Raw genomic sequence first — 19,205 nt, forward strand, 5'->3', positions numbered from 1 at the left:
TGGGCTATATGTAAAGCAAATGGATGTGTAAGAATCTGAGTTTTATGCTGGCAGACTTTGAGCTAAGTAACTGTCCTCACACTCTCACATCCTCACATCCTCACATAGGGGACAATACACAGGGCCATCTTCAGCCCACATACAAAACACCAGTATACTACTAAAGTCCATAACAGTTCTGACACAGACATAGTAATGTAAACACTACTTCTTGATTTTCAGCTTTTAAAACCAACCAGACAAAACCTGAAGATCTTAACTATGGTTATACATCTATCCTTGATGTAAAACACAAATATAATTTAAAAGTTTGGATGACAGAAGTTGGGACACAGAAGAGAAGCATAGCTTAAAAAGAGATGTGAAACTACTAATATCTTCCTCTCATACAATAAGGAATAGGGAGTAAAAAAGCTGTGAAAAAAATTACTAAATATACTGACATAACTACATGACAAGAGTAAGTATAAATATAGGCTGTGGGAAAAAAGTACTAAATATACTGACATAACTACATGACATGTGAACGTTTAGTACATAAAGAAATATGCAATATTTATATTGAAACATACATTTTGACATACCTTAAAACTAATGGAAAATGCGGGCAGGAGAGTTTTACTGGGACTAAAGACGGGTAGGATTATGAGAGGAGACAGTTTCAATTCATTTAGAAGCTTTTCAGAACTATTTGATTTCCAAGTTCTATTTTATGTATTAACTTCATATAAATGTTTTTACACATTAAAAAACAAAATAACAATATAAATCTTTGACATTAACTCTGCTTACCAAAAAAATAAGCCAATTTTGGTTTCTCCTTCAAAAACGAGAACTCCTGTTGGGGTTAGTCCCAAGCTATAGTCATTCCCGTCTCTAGCCTAATTTAAGGAAAGTGAAATGTGTTACCTTTATTTGCATAAAATAAGTTTCACAATTTTATACAATGGTTTAATTTTATAGTTACAGTGAATTATATTAATTATATACCACTAGTATTAATTCACAAGGTATTTTCAACAACTAGAGTATCCACAACAACATTCTCAGGAAAATTAACGTGTACATTTAGCTCATTGAAATGCTATAGTTTAAAGGTATGTCTTCACTGAAAATAGCTACACTCGCACTACAAAAGCTCTTTCCAGATTCTTTCCATATTCTATTCACCACTTAAATCACAAATTTTGAAAAAAACTGTTTCTGGGAAACTTTAGCTACTTAAACTAGAAATATCTTAAATCATACATAAACTATACTACAGATTGCCAAAGTCCTCTAAAGTTACAGATTTTCAACTTTGCTTCCTAAATTACTTTAATTTTTTATAGAACCTGCTTAGGTTACCTGATGTAAGATGATATGAATATGAAGTCAAAGAACAAAAAGTGGTTTTAAAACACTAAAAAAAAGCTTAAAAGAGAAGATATACTTTCTGAAAATTTTGTCTGTCTTCTTTCTCATAATTAACCTGTATGTGAGATTCTTATCATTCAAGTATTTAATCTCAGCCTTTATAAACAACTCATCTAAAGTACCCACTGATATCCCATGCACACTCGCTGGCCTTTCTCAGCTTTAAAATTTTCATAGCTTGAGTCTTGAAGGAATATTTTTTTTCAAAAGCATCACAACACCGTGCTTACCTTGACCACATGCATATCAACCCCATACATTTCTAGCCATTTGGCTTTATTCAAATAATTGGTTTCAGCTTGTGCTGGTGTCTGACCTCTGAAATTAAAAAAAATAAGCTTTTTAAATAATAATAAATGTAAACTGAATTATATACCAAGTATAGAAATACAAGAAAACAAGTATCAGATCATTATCATAGTGATGTTAAAGAAAGTATGATAAAATGTCAAGTACCTGTATTCCTTCCATTTCTCAAAAATAGCCAGCTCCATCTCTTCAGTCTGAATGGGCATGAACCTGAACTCAGATACAAGTTCAGGAGTATGCTCAGCAAGATCATAGTCACCAAGTTCAGCTACAAATGTAAGTTTCACAAAGTTATATTTTGCTAATAAGTTTATTTCCTTCTGAATCTTCCTCCACAACCAATTTTATTAATAAATACTAAGATTATAAAGATCATAATCTTTCTTGGATTATAATCCAAGATTACAAAGATTCTTTCTTAAATTATTAAGAAGTGTCAAAACCTAAACCATTTCCAAAAATTAACCTAGTTTACACTGATGACTTCATTTATTCATTCTTTAGTTGTATTTTATTTTTTAAGTATATTTTATTGATTATGCTATTACAGTTGTACCATTCCCCCACCTTTATTACTCTCCGCCCTGTATACCCCCTCCTACCTGCTGTCAATTTTTCAGCAGGAAATTCCTAAGTTTAACAGTATATGATCAGTTAAGGTACAAGATTTGAGGTTTTCTTTATTCTCATTTACTGGAAAACATTTTTATACTCAAAATAACTATCAGAAACTTTTAAATACACTCTAAGTAATTCCTTCATGGATTCATTTTTAAGAATAAGACTGTTGGGAACTGCTCTGCCTGAGTTGAGGAGTTGTAACTGCCCCCCCCCATGGCTAAGGCTGAGTGAGCGACCTCCAGACTGTGAGCCACTAAGGAGACAAAGCTTATCTCTGGCAGCAGCGCTGCTTCTGCTTCATCCATCTCTTCCCCCAGTGCTTGGTCACTTAGTCAGAGATGGGTAAGACCCCTCAGAGGGGGAGCAACCTAAGCCAGACACGATCACTTGGGAGGCCCTCAGAGAAGGGCTCGGGGGGCTGAAGCAAAGAGGGAGTGACGAACCCTCGTTCTCCGGCTATTCTGACATAGCCCAAGTCCCCATTTCCTCTGGGAAAAGTGCTTCCTGGCTCTAATCCACCTAAGACTAAAAACCTATGATGGGGAAGGCGGTGCAGCCCCTTGCTGACTAGAGCAGGATCCGGGGTGATGAGGCATAAGAAAGAATTCCTAAAGTCCTGTGAGGCCTGCTTTGCTAAGAGTGCTTTCATTCATATGATAAGGGTCCAAGCAGGAAATGAGTATGTCTCCCAAAGTTTTTGCAATCCCCTTACCTGACAGACACTGACTCAGACTAAGCTCCCAGATTTCTTTGAAATGCTATCTATCGTTTGATCCTTGCCGCCTGACATTGATTGATGAGCTTTATCTATATTCCTGTGTATTACAACCCAATAAAAGCCATTGAGGAAGGGGCTCTTGGCCCTTCTCCTCTGAGAGATTGACCACCTCTCCTCCCCAAGCAGATCACACGTCTTGGTAGTTTCACTTTCATCCGTGGCGGATGCGGGGACTTGCTGGGAAAGTTGCCTCCACATAAGACTAAACTAAACCATATGCCAAAAGCAAGTTACTAATATATAACTGTATTCAAGAAAAAATTACCTGAGTGTCAATTATAACACTTACTGAATTATCAAGTAGACTACGACTTTTGTTTGAAAACACTATTGACAGAAAAAAACAGAAAAGGAAAAATAGAGGACAAGGTTCTAAAACAAGTGAAAATAAAGTCAGAGTTGGATACTGATACAAATTTGCACAAAAACAGTGCTGGTTTTCTTCTTGCACATGAATTTAAATCTTTTGAAATTTTTAAACACACAATGAAAAAATGATGCTTAACTCCTAACAGTCAACATGAGAATTCCTTACCTTGCAGATTATAAGCTGCCAACTGAACTGCTGTATCAAAGGGACACTCCAATCTGAGACCAAACAGAAAATTGGTTAAACAAGTCAATTTCACAACCCTCATTTTAAGAGAAATGGAAATACATACTTTATCTTAACTGTTTCTTTTTCATAATTAATTACAATTTATTTTTCAAAAACATTTTTCAGCTACTGAAGAAAAAGTTGTTTACCTTATGCAACTAATACTCACTTTCCACTGAGAATATCTTGTTTTAATTGAAGAACAAATAAATATCTAAGAAAAACAAAAGGCACAAATTTAACTAAACAGAACAATCTACTGTAAAAATAATCTTACCCTTCTAATTTGAGAAGAAACATTCTTAATTACAGAATTTTACCCACAATAAAATCCATAAAAGAAAAAAGTGGCAATAAGCACAGGAGATGGTAGCACTTGTGCAAGATAACAGCAGGAAAAAAAGCAAGCACAGAATACTACAGTACAGAGAAAAGGTTTAAGGCGAATTACTGAGAATAAACTCTGTGAGATGATATAACTTTCTTCTGACACTTCATATGTGAAGGGATACAAGTGTGAATATAATTGAGGATGACAACTACAACCTCATTGGCAAAGTAGTCAAGAGGAAACCCCTTCTGAAGGTACTCAGTAACTCAATTTTTCACTTAATACTATGTGGAATGAGTCATGGATTTGCTGTACCATCAATGAGTAATACCAAGAGTGCAGGAAAAAAGTAAAGTAAGTATATATAACCTACTTAAGGTTTATTCAAAACTATTCAAACCAAATTAAATCTAACATTTTTTATTAATCAATGGCATTTCAATAGGTAAAGAAAACCAGGAGCTAACTTGAATAAACTACCTGTGGCCAAAGATAGATCATTTTGAACATCAATAAACATGGCAATGTTTTAAAACATATCTACCCTGATTAAAATACATGAATTGATAATGATACTTAAAAAAATGAACTCACTAGTGCCCTGGCTGGGTGGCTCAGTAGTTTTGAGTGTGGTTGGTACACAAAAAGAGTGTGGGTTCAATTCCTGGTCAGGGCACATACAGGAAGCAACTGATCAACATTTCTTTCTCACGTCAATGTTTCTCTCTCTCTCTCTCTAGTCAATAAGCATATCCTCAGGTGAAGATTAAAAAAAGAAAAAAGAACCCACTAGCTACCTTTGGAGGATGCTAGGAAACCATTTAGTCTTTATTTTGAAAACTGACAAATAAAGAAAAATAATTCTACAGTTAAAAAGCACTTTTCCAAAAGAAAATTCTATTGTCTGAGGCCTTGTAATGATTAGGAGCAAGGAATTCACTGCATTAGCTGGAAAGAATTATGGATAATCATCCAACATTTTAGCTAGCCTGACCAAACTTTACCCACGTACATACAACTTTGGATAATAGTCTTACCGGGTAAGCTCTTCACGAAGATTATTTGGTTCTGAGGAATAAAACTTAACTCGAAAATGCAGACAATAGGGTGAACCAACTGCCATTAAAAAAAGAAAGAAAAAAGCTTTAATTGTTTTATAATTGTTTAAACAGTAAGAATTTACAGTCATTAAATTTGTCAAAATCCACTGAACTGGAGCCAAAAGATAACAGGTTGTGACAATACTTCAGTTTACACTAGAGGCTTGATTAAACACAAAAAGATAAATCAACAGTTTTTTAACTGTATTAATAGTTGTACAGTATAATCATAATCATGCATCCTCTGAAGAATATATGGCTCTAAATTAATTCTAACAGTTCAGGGCCAAATACATCAAATAAAAATGTTTTGACTGTGTGACCTAACCACCCTAAAAATCTGTGGAGCTGTGTTTCTCCAGAGTACAGAAGAATGCCTGTTATTAATTGTTCCTGGCAAATCCTCCCACACACTTTCCAAATCACTTAACCTACTTCATTAACCTCTTTATTCTAGTGGTTCCCTTACTTTGTAAAGCCTAGAGTTGAGGTGCCCTGAAATCTGTTACTATACGCAGGACAAGATATATTATGAATTGAACACTGGTATTTTCCCAACTATTAATAGGAACAATACTGATGTTTTATATGAATTGGTTTTTTTAGCTATTCTTAATTTTTTAAGAAGTTACTGCTTTAAATTGTCAAAATATTTTCCACAGCTGGGCAAATATAAAACAAGAAAAGTCTAACATAAGAGGTTACTAAATAAAAGTTAAGCATCTCATGGGAACTCACACTCATTTGCAAGGTGCAAGGCTTTCTCCTGGAAATAAACTGTAAGGCACTTGAATCTAATTACCATCAACCCAATATAACTTAGGATCAGTGTATCAGGTTGAAATTATTTTTAGACAGTAGAGATGCTAAGAAATTCATCTGAAACATGATTTCTTATGTCCCTACTATTAGAAATCAGTTACTAACATATAATTATATAATTCAATTTTTATTTCACAATTTTTTCAACACTTACTTTTTACTTGCTTTTTAATACTCTTTGTACCATCCAACCAATGCTGAAAACAAAAACAAAAATTGAACTGTCAAGCAGATGACTGAACTTAACATTTTAATTACTAAAAGTTAATTTTCACCATGCTTTTAATGATAACCACAATGAAATACAGGGTCCATTACAAATAAAAAAGATTTTGCAAAAAAGAGAGGCCTTACCCTTTTATTACAAGATCTTTTATTATAAGCATGTAATTCTCTAACATAACAATATCACACTCAAGCACACCATATATTTTAGGTGAAATGTTCAAATTAAAACCACAAATTATCAAACCCACATTATTACCCTACCAACCACATTCAAGCAGGCGTTGCTTCTGCCAGACCCCATATTTCACAAGGAAAAAAACCCAAAAATTAGGAACCCTGGCTGGTGTGGCTCAGTGGATTGAGTGCATGCAAGCCTGCAAACCAAAGGGTCGCAGGTTTAATTCCCAGTCAGGGTGCCAGTGTGGGCCAGGTCTCTGGTGGAGGGTATGTGGGAGACAACCACACATTGATGTCTCTCTCCCTCTCTTCCACTTTCTCTAAAAGTAGAACAAAAATGAGAGGGTTATCTACCCAAAATCCACAGCAAGTTTATGATACAGATGAGCAAAAAAAGGCCCTGGCTGGTGTAGCTCAGGGGATTGAGCATGGGCCTACAAATCAAAGGATGGCGGTTCGATTCCCAGTCAGGGCACATGCTTGGGTTGCAGGCCAGTTCCCAGCAGGGGACTCATGAGAGGCAACTGTACATTGATGAAAACAAACAAACAAACAAACAAAACCCCAGCAAACAGATGAGCAAAAAAAGACCTAAAACCAGATATGATTACTTACATTACCTTTATTCTCTCAGTAACAAAAATGATATTCTAACTTTTCCCCTTAGTTCTCAAAAAATAATAATAAATTACTTGCACTGTTAAAATCAGATTAAAAAGTATCTTCATATTCCCTATTCATATAATAAAAATTTAAGATCAACAGATCATAACCCCAAATTAGGTGAAATAAAAATGACAGTTATATTTTATAAAACAGACACTACTCAGAAGAGCCTGCACAATAAAATAAGATTTTTCTCATAACTAAGGTCATATGAAATGAAAGTCTTTGCTCCTTTAACAAATGTTAACATTGTGACTAGTACTTCTGCAACCTCTTCACTCTGAAATGTCCATAATACAAACAGACCTAAAAACCAATTCCAGAGACTTCCATTCATAAACCATTCCCACCTCATTTCTTTTATTTTTTAGTTTATTGATTATGCTATTACAATTGTCCCATTTCCCCCCTTCACTCTCCTCCACCCTCCCTACATTCCCCCTTTAGTTCATGTCCACGTGTCACACTTGTAAGTTCTTTACCTTCTACACTTCTCATACTATTCTTACCCTCCCCCTATTTTCTACCTACCATCTATGCTACTTATCCTCTGTACCTTTTCCGCCTCCCACTCCCACGCTGATAACCCTCCATGTGATCCCCATTTCTGTAATTCTGTTCCTGTTCTACTTGTTTGCTTAGTTTTTTTTAGGTTCCATTGTTAATAGTTGTGAGTTTGTCATTTCACTATTCACATTTTTTATCTTCTTTCTCTTAGATAAATCCCTTTAACATTTCATATAGTAAGGGATTAGTGATGATCAACTCCTCTAACTTGATCTTATCTGGGAAGCACTTTATCTGCCCTTCCATTCTAAATGAAAGCTTTGCTGGATAGGGAATCTTGGATGTAGGTCCTTGTCTTTCATGACTTGGAATACTTCTTTCCAGTCCCTTATTGCCTGTAAGGTCTCTTTTGAGAAATGAGCTGACAGTCTGATGGGAACTGTTTCGTAGACAACTGTCTCCTTTTTCTCTTGCTGCTTTTAAGATTCTCTCCATCTCTTTTATCTTGGGTAATGTAATTTTTTAAAAAATATATTTTACTGATTGTACCATTACAGTTGTTCTATTATCCCCTTCATTCCCCTCCAACCTGCACACTCCCTCCCCCACCATTCTCCCCCCCTTAGTTTATAACCACGTGTCTCAAGTTCTTTAGATTCTATATTTCCCCCACTATTCTTGCCCTCCCCTCTATCTATTTTCTACCTACCATCTATGCTATTCTCTGTACCTTCTCCCCCCTCCTCCTCCTCCCACTCCCCTGTTGCTAACCCTCCATGTGTTCTTCATTTCTATGGTTCTACTCCTGATCTAGCTGTCCTCTTGGTTTGCTTTTGTTTTAGGTGTGGTTGTTAATAACTGTGAGTTTGCTGTCCTTTCACTGTTCATATTTTTCATCTTCTTTTTCTTAGATAAGTACCTTTAGCATTTCATATAATAAGGGCTTGGTGATGATGAACTCCTTGAATTTGACCTTATCTGAGAAGCACTTTATCTGTCCTTCCATTCTAAATGAAAGCTTTGCTGGATAAAGCAATCTTGGCTGTAGGTCTTTGGATTTCATGACTTGGAATACTTCTTTCCAGCCCCTTCTTGCCTGTAAGGTCTCTTTTGAGAAATCCGCTGACAGTCTGATGGGTACTCCTTTGTAGGTGACTGTCCCCTTATCCCTTGCTGCTTCTAGGATTCTCTCCTTCATTTTCATCTTGGCTAATGTAATTATGATGTGCCTTGGTGTGTTCCTTCTTGGGTCCAACTTCTTTGGGACTCTCAGAGCTTCCTGGATTTCCTGGAAGTCTATATACTTTGCCAGACTGGGGAAGTTCTCCTTTATTATTTGTTCAAATAAGTTTTCCACTTGTGGCTGTTTCTTTTCCCCTTCTGGCACCCCTATAATCCGAATGTTGGAACGTTTAAAGATGTCCTGGAGGTTCCTAAGCCTCTCCTCATTTTTTTGAATTCTTGTTTCTTCATTCCTTTCTGGTTGGATGTTTCGTTCTTCCTTCTGGTCCATTCCATTGATTTGAGTCCCAGTTTCCTTTCTATCGCTACTGATTTCCTGGACACCTCCCGTTATTTCAATTAGTTTAGCCTTCATATGTTCCTCTAATTTGTGACTATAATCAACCAGTTCTGTGAGCATCCTGATAAACAGTGTCTTGAACTGTGCTTCTGAGAGGCTGGCAATTTCTCGGTCGATGAGAGTTACTGGCTCTGGGACTTTGAGTTCTTCTTGCACCATCTTTTGGGCTGTTCATGCCTGTTACGTAGCAGGATCGGAGCCCTAGGTGTTCACTAGAGCGGGGCAACTAAGTCGCTGAGTTGTGACGTCGTATGTGGGGGCGGGGTCAACGAGGAACAATGGCGCCCTGTCTGCCGCCTGCCGCCGTGGCCCCCACCAGTACCACAGCTGCCACCGTCACGGGGCCCATGCGTTTTGTCCCCGTGCACCTGAGTGTACGGCCCCTGGGGCCTGCGTGGTCTGTCTCGCTGTGCGCGAATGTGCGACCACAGTCAGTCTGCCCCACACCCTGACTCGGTCCGGGCTGCCTGCGCGCCAAGGTCGGGGAATCTTTCCTGTGCAACCCTGCTCACTGCTGGCTCCGCCCCTCTTACCACCCCTGTTGAACGGTTAGATGTAGTCGGACTTCCGTATAATTCAATTTTCTGTCCTTTGGCTGTGTCTTTGTTCTTCAAACCTTAGTTGTATTCAAACTTGGTTGTGGGAGAAGGCATAGTGTTTCCATCTATGCCTCCATCTTGGGTAATATAATTATGATGTGCCTTGGTGTATTCCTCCTTGGGTCCAACTTCTTTGGGACTGACTCTCTGAGCTTCCTGGACTTCCTGGAAGTCTATTTTCTTTGCCAGATTAAGGAGGTTCTCCTTCATTATTTGTTCACATAAGTTTTCCACTTGTTATTCTTCCTCTTCTCCTTCGGGTACCCCTATAATTCGGGTGTTGGAACATTTCCAGATGTCCTGGAGGTTCCTAATCCTCTCCATTTTTTTTGAATTCTTGGTTCTTCACTCTTTTCTGGTAGGATGTTTCTTTCTTCCTTCTGGTCCACTTTATTGATTTGAGTCCCAGTTTCCTGCCCATCACTATTGGTTCCCTGTACATTTTCCTTTATTTCATTTAGGGTAGCCTTCATTTTTTCATCTAATTTGCAACTAAATTCAACCAATTCTGTGAGTATCCTGATTACCAGTGCTTTGAACTGTGCATCTGACAGGTTGGCTAGCTCTTCATTGCTTAGTTGTATTTTTTCTGGAGCTTTGATCTGTTCTTTCATTTGGGCCCCCCTTTTTTTGTCTCAGTGTGCCTATTACATAGTGAGGGGCAGAGCCTTAGGTGTTCATCAGGATGAGGCAACCCACGTGGCTGTGTTGTGATGCTGTACGTGGGGGAGGGGTCCGAGAGGGAACTATGGCACTTGCTCCACTCTCTGAGACTTCAGCCGCTTCCCCCAAACAAACTGGGCCCCTCTGGTGCTGATCCCGGATGGGTGGGTGGGCTTGTGTACCTTCTAGGACCCTGTGGGTCTCCCCAACAAACTCTCCTGTGAGGCTGGGAGTTTCTCCTGGGACCTCAACCCCACAGGTATTTTCAATAAGTGTTTTGAGACTTTATTTCCCTGCACTGGCACCCTGGGTTGCCCTCAATCCCCAGTTTCTCCTGGTTTATCTGAGTGTAAATGTGGAACCATCTGGTCCGCCACCCACCTTGTGAGTTGCACCCTTCCACAATCCACCACCTCGCTGGGTCTGTGGCCTTGCCATGACCCCTCTCTGCCCAGCTGCCAGATCCCACCCATCCTACTGGTCTTGATGAATATGTCTACTTCAACTCCTTGGTTGTGAGACTTCCATACAGTTCAATTTTATGATGGTACTGGTTGTTTTTTGTTTCTAAATTGTTGTCCTTATTTTGGTTGTGCAAGGAGTCATAGTGTGTCTACCTACGCCTCCATCTTGGCCAGAAGTCCTCACTTCTTTTTATTAATCCTTTTATACCACATCAAGTCCTAACAGTGACATGATACACTTATCTAACTAAGATACACATAATTGTGTTCTCCTCTGCATGCTTAAAATTCCAAGCACCCTAAACAAAAAGAGTGCTCTTGTGCTAACCAGTTCACAGAGCTAAGGAATCCAGTTTCAGAAATGCAGATAGGTGAAGAGTTGGTAAACAAGGCTGCATTGTAAATAGACTTGTAACCATTTGCTTTTCTTGCCAATTATGTGCCCTAACCTCTTCTCATTCTCTCCCAAGATCCAAAAGTAAAATTCACAAAACTACCAGTATGCTAGCAAAGTAGCTCCACACAATGACATCAGATGGTCAGTAAATATTTTCCAAGGCAATTAAAACTGTAATATTTTCCCTGGATTACAAGTGTATAGCCTACTTAGTCAGCCATCTCTCATCTTTTAATAAATTCAGTTGGATATACACTTATAAGCATATTTCAATCTAAAAATTGTTCAGTTTACACAGACCTACATTAGTAGAATGCTAGGTCAGCCAGTAGGCAGAATACAACTCAATCTATTTGCAGAAAATATTTCAATGTAGGACAGCAAAAATTCTATCCATCTTGGCCAAGCCCAACAATCCAATATCAAAAAATCCTAGGTTTAAGTGCACAAAATACCTACTATAGCCTGGTATCAATTACATATAGTGTATAATATAAAATTAGTTTTATGACCCAGACTGTTTTTGCCCCATAACCATGGATCTATAAGTTGCCCTATCTTCAGGTTTTACCCATTATACTACATTAAATTAACAATTTTATAGCTGGTCACCTGGGCAGTTTCTTGTAGCCATGCTTAGGGACACTCTCATACACCATGAGTGCAAATGAACACAACCCTTACAGGAGGTAATTTGACAATGCCTTAAATATAAATCATTATGGATATGTGCTCATTTACCTAGAAGGAATTATATCAGAAAAAGGTAAGATAATCTATATGTCCAACAATAGTAAACTGCCTAAACAAAGAATAAATATGAAAGAATGCCACACAATAATTAAAATGAATGAAAGCAAATACTTAAAAAACTGGGAAATTACTTACAATATATTGTTAAATTTTAAAAGGTAGGTTATAAAATATCATAAAATATTTTGTCAAAAGGTACAACTCATATAAACATGCATTTTCTTTTGGACTGAGACACTCTAACAAAACAGTAACAGAGATATTATCTAGGTGGTTGAGATTACTGGTAGTAATTTTCTTTTTTTTTTATATTTTACTTATTTATTTTTAGAGAGAGGGAAAGGGAAGAAGAAAGAGTGGGAGAGAAACATCAATGTGTGGTTGCCTCTCATGTGTCCCCTGCTGGGAACTGACCTGCAACCCAAGCATGTGCCCTGACTGGGAATCGAACCGAGGTTGTTTGGTTCACAGGCCTGCACTCAATCCATTGAGCTACACCAGCCAGGGCTCTTTTTTTTTTTTTTTAAGATTTTATTTATTTTTAGACAGAGGGTAAGGGAGGGAGAGAGTTAGAGAAACATCAATGTGTAGTTGCCTCTCACATGCACCCCCTACTGGGGACCTGGTTTGCAACCCAGGAACATGCCCCCACTGGGAACCAAACTGGCAACCCTTTGGTTCGCAGCCTGTGCTCAATCTACTGAGCTACGCCAGCCAGGGCAATCTCCTTCTTCATTGTTTCCTATATTTTCAACTTACTCTACCAAAAGAACATTATTATTTAAAACAATAATCATGAACTACCTCTTTTAATATTTTATATAGCCAATATATTCATATAGTTTAATTTTGGGTGATACTAAGAGACATATGGTCAACAGTCCCTTCAATCCCTGCAATAGGCCACCCCCCCATATACCAAATTTCTACGATAACACTTACAAACATACCCCACCAGGTGTTACGGGTTTCTAGATTCTTTCAAGAATTTTTTTCAAACAGGAAAGAAAGAAAACAAAAGCAAAAACGTGTGTTTGTGTGTTGGGAAAGAGTAAAGAACAACAGACTAAAACTGAACGGGCTAAATAGAAATTTTGACAAAATAAACTTTCAGGAATATAAAGGAAACATTAATACAAGACAGACCACTTACTATTTCAAGAACAACCTAAAGTCTTCTTAGACTAAACTTAAATTTCATTCAGTTTAAGAAATTTGGGGTAGTCTCATAAATTTTCCTTTAATCTCTAGCTTGTTCCCTACTATTCTAAGAAGCACATTAAACATAAAATCATCCCAGCGAGTTAAAGGATCAGAGGTTTGTCCCAAGTAGGCATTTTAGTCTCTTTTCTACCTGCATATAATTAATAACTTTCTAATATCTGGTATGACCCTAAGACAACCCAAAATTCAAATGAAGCACCAAGCATTTTAAAGTGAAATTTAGTAGCTGGGGGAGTTCTGTTTTTTTCCGGGGAAGGTCTGAGCTCATGTTTGTATATCCTCAAGTCTGTTTTCTTTCATCTCCTCCACATTCCAAGCCCAGAGACTGGAAAATTCAGAGCTCTGAGACAGGATCTTTAGGAGTTGAGTTTAAATTACATTAGAAGATAAAGATGAAAGCATACAGATAGATTCTTGGTTATTTAGTGTGAAACTAACATGGTTCTCTTTCCTTATGGTAAATTAAAAAGAAACTTCCTTGTAATTTTCTACTTCTAAAGGTTGGTTGATAAACATATATATCAAAGGATGTGGAAAGCTACATTTCTTTCCATGCTATGAAGCTGGGCATGAAAGAACATTTAGTATTTACTTGTATGTCTTAAAATATAAATAACATATAATCGCAAACACAATATACACTAACTAAACCAAAGAAATTAGCTAAGGAGCTTCCAAAAGACGAATATACACACACCTTCATCCCAGGCCCTAATGTGGAATAGTCTATAAACAGTTTTTCATATAAATCTGATTTCTAACGACCTACATTACTCTACTAAAGAAAAGCACCACTTTTGCTTGAAGAGCCAAGACCATAAGGCAGAGAAAGGTTAGTCATTTTTCAAAACAATTGCCTCTACAAAAAATATTCCTCCTCTGAGTAGAAGCTTATGGTCTGAATTATATAATTGGATTAAAGCAAATTTTAACACAGTTAACAAAATGTTAAAAAAATCTATACTATGAAAACAGAGGACAAATGTTTTGCATTGCTGTACTAACTGAAAGTACTTCAATTTAGTCTAGATTCCACTATAAATTTTTCTAGATAATTACTTTTTTCACAGTAACAGTCTGCACTATGAGACATCCTAAAATGAGGACTTAAATGTGCCATTAAAATATATTTTCCACTGTGCCTTTCTTATATTACTAGTATACTCTCGGGATTCTTGTGGAAATGCAGGCAAATTAGGTAAAATATATAGTCACTCTCTAGAAGTAGAGCAAAAGTCTACTTCAGAAATACCTTTCCTTATAGTTCCTCCTTATTTAGTAAATGTATGTTACAATATGCACATATACAAGGTCTGTCCAGAAGGTATCCAGCATGTAATATGAAAAATAGAGACATTTACTAAAGAAGTTATAAGAAACACTGTACACAGGATGATGGCACATCAGTCCCCTTCAAAGTAGGCACCTGAGGACCTCACAGAGTTCTCTAATCACCATCAGTTCCCTGTTGTATTTTCCTGAATCATACTGATGGTCTGAAATCTCTTCCTTTTAAAAGGTGATGGCAGTTTTCAGAAAAGCCAGAAGTCACAAAGTGCCAAATATGGGCTGTAGGGGGAAGGAAGGAGGGAGCTTAGTGACCTGGGTGATTTGATGTTTCACAAAAATATTCTGCACAAGACATGATGCATGAGTGGATTCACTGTTGTGATGAAGCTGTCAATGACCAGCATCCACAGCTGCGACCTCCTGAACCATCCAAATAGTTTCCACAGAGGAATGTTCAAGCTTAACGTAAAATCTGGTACAGATTCATTGCTCTACTCACTCATTTTGAATGCATGGCCACACAGTACTCAGGTCCACTCAACAGTACCTAATGGCCCTCAATGAACAGTACAGTGAAGTCAGCACTGTTCACACATGCTCAATCCAGTTCTCTCTCCTTGGCTGCCATGTTACATCAGTATAATGCATAAGTGACAAACACAAGGCCTGCAGGCTGAATCCAGCCCTCTGCCTTGTTTAATCTGGCCCTGCACCTTGTTTCTACCCAGTGGCAGCACCAAGCTCTCACTTAACTGTGAAGGAGTAGTTACATTTATACAGTCCTAACATTATATTCCGCCCTTTGAAGGCAACCACAAGGCTGATGTGACGCCCCCACCCTGTGAAAACGAGTTTAACACCCCTGAATTACAGTACAAACAGTTCTCGCTATGTTAACAGTGGCTGGACTTTTTCTAGACAGATGTTGTATATTTAACACATACATATTTATTTCTATATATTTTTCCCTTCCCACTATTTTATTGCATCTTATTGTGTTTTCAGTTACAATCCAATCCAATCACTTTATAACAGGGAGCGTTTCACCTCCTCCTTTCTAACTAACCTTTATAACCTCAATAACTGCATTTGTTGGTATTACTAGTATGAAATTAAACAGCAGTAGTAATAATGGGCATCCTCATCACCTTTCTGTCTTTAGTATGAATGCTTCTAATGTTTCTTTATTAATCTACTGTTATGGTTTTAAAATAATTAAATTTAAAAAATCAGAACCACTGAGCAACCACGGGGTCTGTTCTCCATAGGTGCTGCCTGTTGGGCCACCTGTCTACCCAGCACCCACCACCACCCCTGAATATGGACACCCCCTTCCAAAGGTTGGCTAGACCTACACAGAAATGTGAACTCCATACAGTCCAAAGTCCATTAGGTTTATCCAAGGTGTTAGCATACTACAAAGAAGAGGCTTAACAGGCCACCAAGAAAAAAAAAAGATAAGAATTCTAGACTAGAGTATTATTAACTGCCCAACATCTGATGAGTGAAGTCAGCAAGCCAAACTGGCAGCTCACCACATCATACATACAGTACCTGAAATAGCTGAAAATTCTAAATTTTATACAAGGATTGCCTCTTTAACTCACTGATCTTGGATTTGTCCTGGAGGGAATTCACTGTTGCAGCATTAAGGTGTACACTTACAAAACATTTACTCAGGACTTCCGCCAAGATGGAGGCTTAGGTGGAAACACTGTGCCTTCTCCCACAACCAAGTTTGAATACAACAAAGGTTTAGTAAACAAAGACACAGCCAAAGAACAGAAAACTGAACTATAAGGAAGTCCAACAAAAACGAACTGTTCAACCGGGACGGTAAGAGGGACAGAGACAGCAGCCGAGCAAGGTCAGGTAGGCAGGATCCCCCGACGCAGGCGACACAGGTACGCAGGCAGCCAGGGTAGCATTGTGGACCCAGTGAGGGTGTGGGGCAGGTTGAGCGCGGTTGCACATTCATTTGCGTGCGCACAGATAAACCCAGCAAAGGAGTGAGCAGTGAGATGGACTGCGTGCCCCAGCGGCAGGAAAAGGCAGAGGGGACCGTCATTGATTTCCTTTGACTCTGCCCCCACAGTTGTCACAACCCAGCAACTGAGTTGCCCCGCTCTGGTGAACACCTAGGGCTCTTCTCCTCATACGTAACAGGCATGAACTGTCCAAAATATGGCTCAAGAAGAACTCAAAGCCCCAGAGCCGATAACTCTAAGCGAAAAAGAAATAGCGAACCTCTCAGATGCACAGTTCAAAACACTGGTGATCAAGATGCTCACAGAACTGGTTGATTATAGTCACAAATTAGAGGAACATATGAAGGCTAAACTAATTGAAATGAAGGGAAGTGCACAGGAAACCAATAGTGATGGAAAGGAAACTGGGACTCAAATCAAGGGAGTGGACCAGAAGAAAGAAAAAAAATGACCAAACAGAAAAGAACGAAGAAACAAGAATTCAAAAAAAATGAGGAGAGGCTTAGGAACCTCCAGGACATCTTTAAACGTTCCAACATCCGAATTATAGGGGTGCCAGAAGGGGAAAAGAAACAGCCACAAGTGGAAAACTTATTTGAACAAATAATAAAGGAGACCTTCCCCAGTCTGGCAAAGTATATAGACTTCCAGGAAATCCAGGAAGCTCAGAGAGTCCCAAAGAACTTGGACCAAAGAAGGAACATACCAAGGCACATCATAATTACACTGCCCAAGATTAAAATGGAGTAGAGAATCCTAGAAGCAGCAAGAGATAAGGGGACAGTCACTTACAAAGCAATTCCCATCAGACTGTCAGTGGATTTCTCAAAAGAGACCTTACAGGCAAGAAGGGGCTGGAAAGAAGTATTCCAAGTCATGAAATCTAAAGACCTAACAGCCAAGATTGCTCTATCCAGCAAAGTTTTCATTTAGAATGGAAGGACGGATAAAGTGCTTCTCAGGTAAGATCAAATTCAAGGAGTTCATCATCACCAAGCCCTTATTATATGAAATGTTAAAGGGACTTATGTAAGACAAAGAAGATTAAAAATATGAACAGTGAAAGGACAGCAAACTCACAGTTATTAACAACCACACCTAAAACAAAAGCAAACCAAGAGAACAGCTTGATCAGGAGCGGAACCATAGAAATGAAGAACATATAGAGAAGGTTAGCAACAGGGGAGTGGGAGGAGGAGAAGGTACAGAAAATAGCATAGACAGTAGGTAGAAAATAGATAGGGGCGAGGGCAAATATAGAATCTAATGAACTTGAGACATGTGGTCATAAACTAAAGGGGGGGAATGGTGGGGGAGGGGGTGTGCAGGGTGGAGAATGAAGGGGGGGAATAGAACAACTGTAATGGTATAATCAATAAAATATATTTAAAAAAACCCAAAACAAAAAACCCCAAAACATTTACTCAGTGTTCCACTAGCCAATTTAGAATTTTCTAGCTCTCCACTTTGCATCTAACATCTCCATTTCTATCTGTGTTGAATTTTGTCTTTAAACTAAAAGCCATAAACTTCAACTAATCAAATTACTCACTGTTCTTTTGTGGTGAAGATTTTAGTTTCAATCTTGTTGAATGTTGTTTCATTTAAGTACACAATAAAGCAGTAACAGCATAAATGAAGGGTTAGTTAATCTGTTTAGAATTGGCAGGCATCACATCAACTCACATTCCATTACCAAAAGCAAGTCACAGGGCCAAAACTGGTATTAATCGAGCAAGAAAGTATAATCCCCTTATCAGTAAAGGCAAGAAACAATCTCATAATATACCATATACCATATATAATAAATTATATACTGAATCATCTTTGCATTTCTGAGAATAAACTCCATCTGACTATAATGTATTATTTATACTTTCATTACGCTGCTGACATCTTATTCAGGATTTTTTTCATAGAGAACAAGGAAAGTTTAAAATACACATATAAAACAAACCAATACAAGCTATCAAATCAATTTGAGAAAAAGGCAAAATATATTTACTATGACATGTTAAGTTCTTTTTCCTTCTTTCCAGGTATTAGGAGAAATGCTACCTACGTTTCCCTTTTCTGAGTAAGTGTCTACAATCTAGGTAATGCATTCTTCTTTAAAAACCAGCCAGACTGGACAGCTAAAATTTTAATCTCTAAATGTGAACTTAGAAATACTTTACCAAGTAGAGGTCACAAATACATATAGGTCAGAGGGTTGAATCTTGGCCCAGAGACATGTTTTGTTTAGCTCATACTATATTTTTCTTATTACTTTGAAAATAACTTTATTATGAAACATTCACAAAAAGTTGCAATAGCAAGAGGTCTTGTGGACCCTTCTCCCACTTTCTGCCATTGCTTATATCTTACATAACTATAATATGCTATTAAAATCAAGTGACATTGGTACAATGTGCATAAAATAAGTCCTCACTGCAACTTTAACCAAAATGACATAATGAAAACCAATTTTACCATAAGCTGATTGATATAAACGAGGGTTAAGCTCTTAACAGAATATTTCTGGCCATAAAAACACCAACCTCCTAAATAAAGACCCAAAACACTTCTAATATCAAACATTAAAATAAATGTGAGCTATACATACATTTACGAAGATAAATAAAAACATGTAAGATAATCATTTTCCAAATGCTTATTCCAGTTCAGGGTCGCAGGTGGCTGGAATCTGTCC

General features: G+C 37.8%; 1 protein-coding gene across 9 annotated transcripts in view; it reads right to left on the reverse strand.

Annotated features, from left to right (window-relative positions):
• EPB41L5 (erythrocyte membrane protein band 4.1 like 5) overlaps positions 1 to 19,205 on the reverse strand; it is a 177,888-nt gene that overhangs the window by 130,462 nt on the left and 28,221 nt on the right. For all 9 annotated transcript variants that reach the window (XM_037049878.1, XM_037049877.1, XM_037049876.1 and 6 more), the window contains 7 exons: positions 6,130 to 6,172; positions 5,091 to 5,169; positions 3,892 to 3,936; positions 3,660 to 3,712; positions 1,873 to 1,993; positions 1,647 to 1,734; positions 793 to 881 (listed from right to left, as the gene is read on the reverse strand). In XM_037049878.1, coding sequence (XP_036905773.1) covers positions 793 to 881; positions 1,647 to 1,734; positions 1,873 to 1,993; positions 3,660 to 3,712; positions 3,892 to 3,936; positions 5,091 to 5,169; positions 6,130 to 6,172 — 518 coding nt within the window. The remainder of the gene's footprint in view (positions 1 to 792; positions 882 to 1,646; positions 1,735 to 1,872; positions 1,994 to 3,659; positions 3,713 to 3,891; positions 3,937 to 5,090; positions 5,170 to 6,129; positions 6,173 to 19,205) is intronic.

The sequence above is a fragment of the Sturnira hondurensis genome, unplaced genomic scaffold (assembly GCF_014824575.4).
Source record: "Sturnira hondurensis isolate 20B ecotype Veracruz unplaced genomic scaffold, ASM1482457v3 Scaffold0006496, whole genome shotgun sequence".
NCBI classification, from domain to species: Eukaryota; Metazoa; Chordata; class Mammalia; order Chiroptera; family Phyllostomidae; genus Sturnira; species Sturnira hondurensis.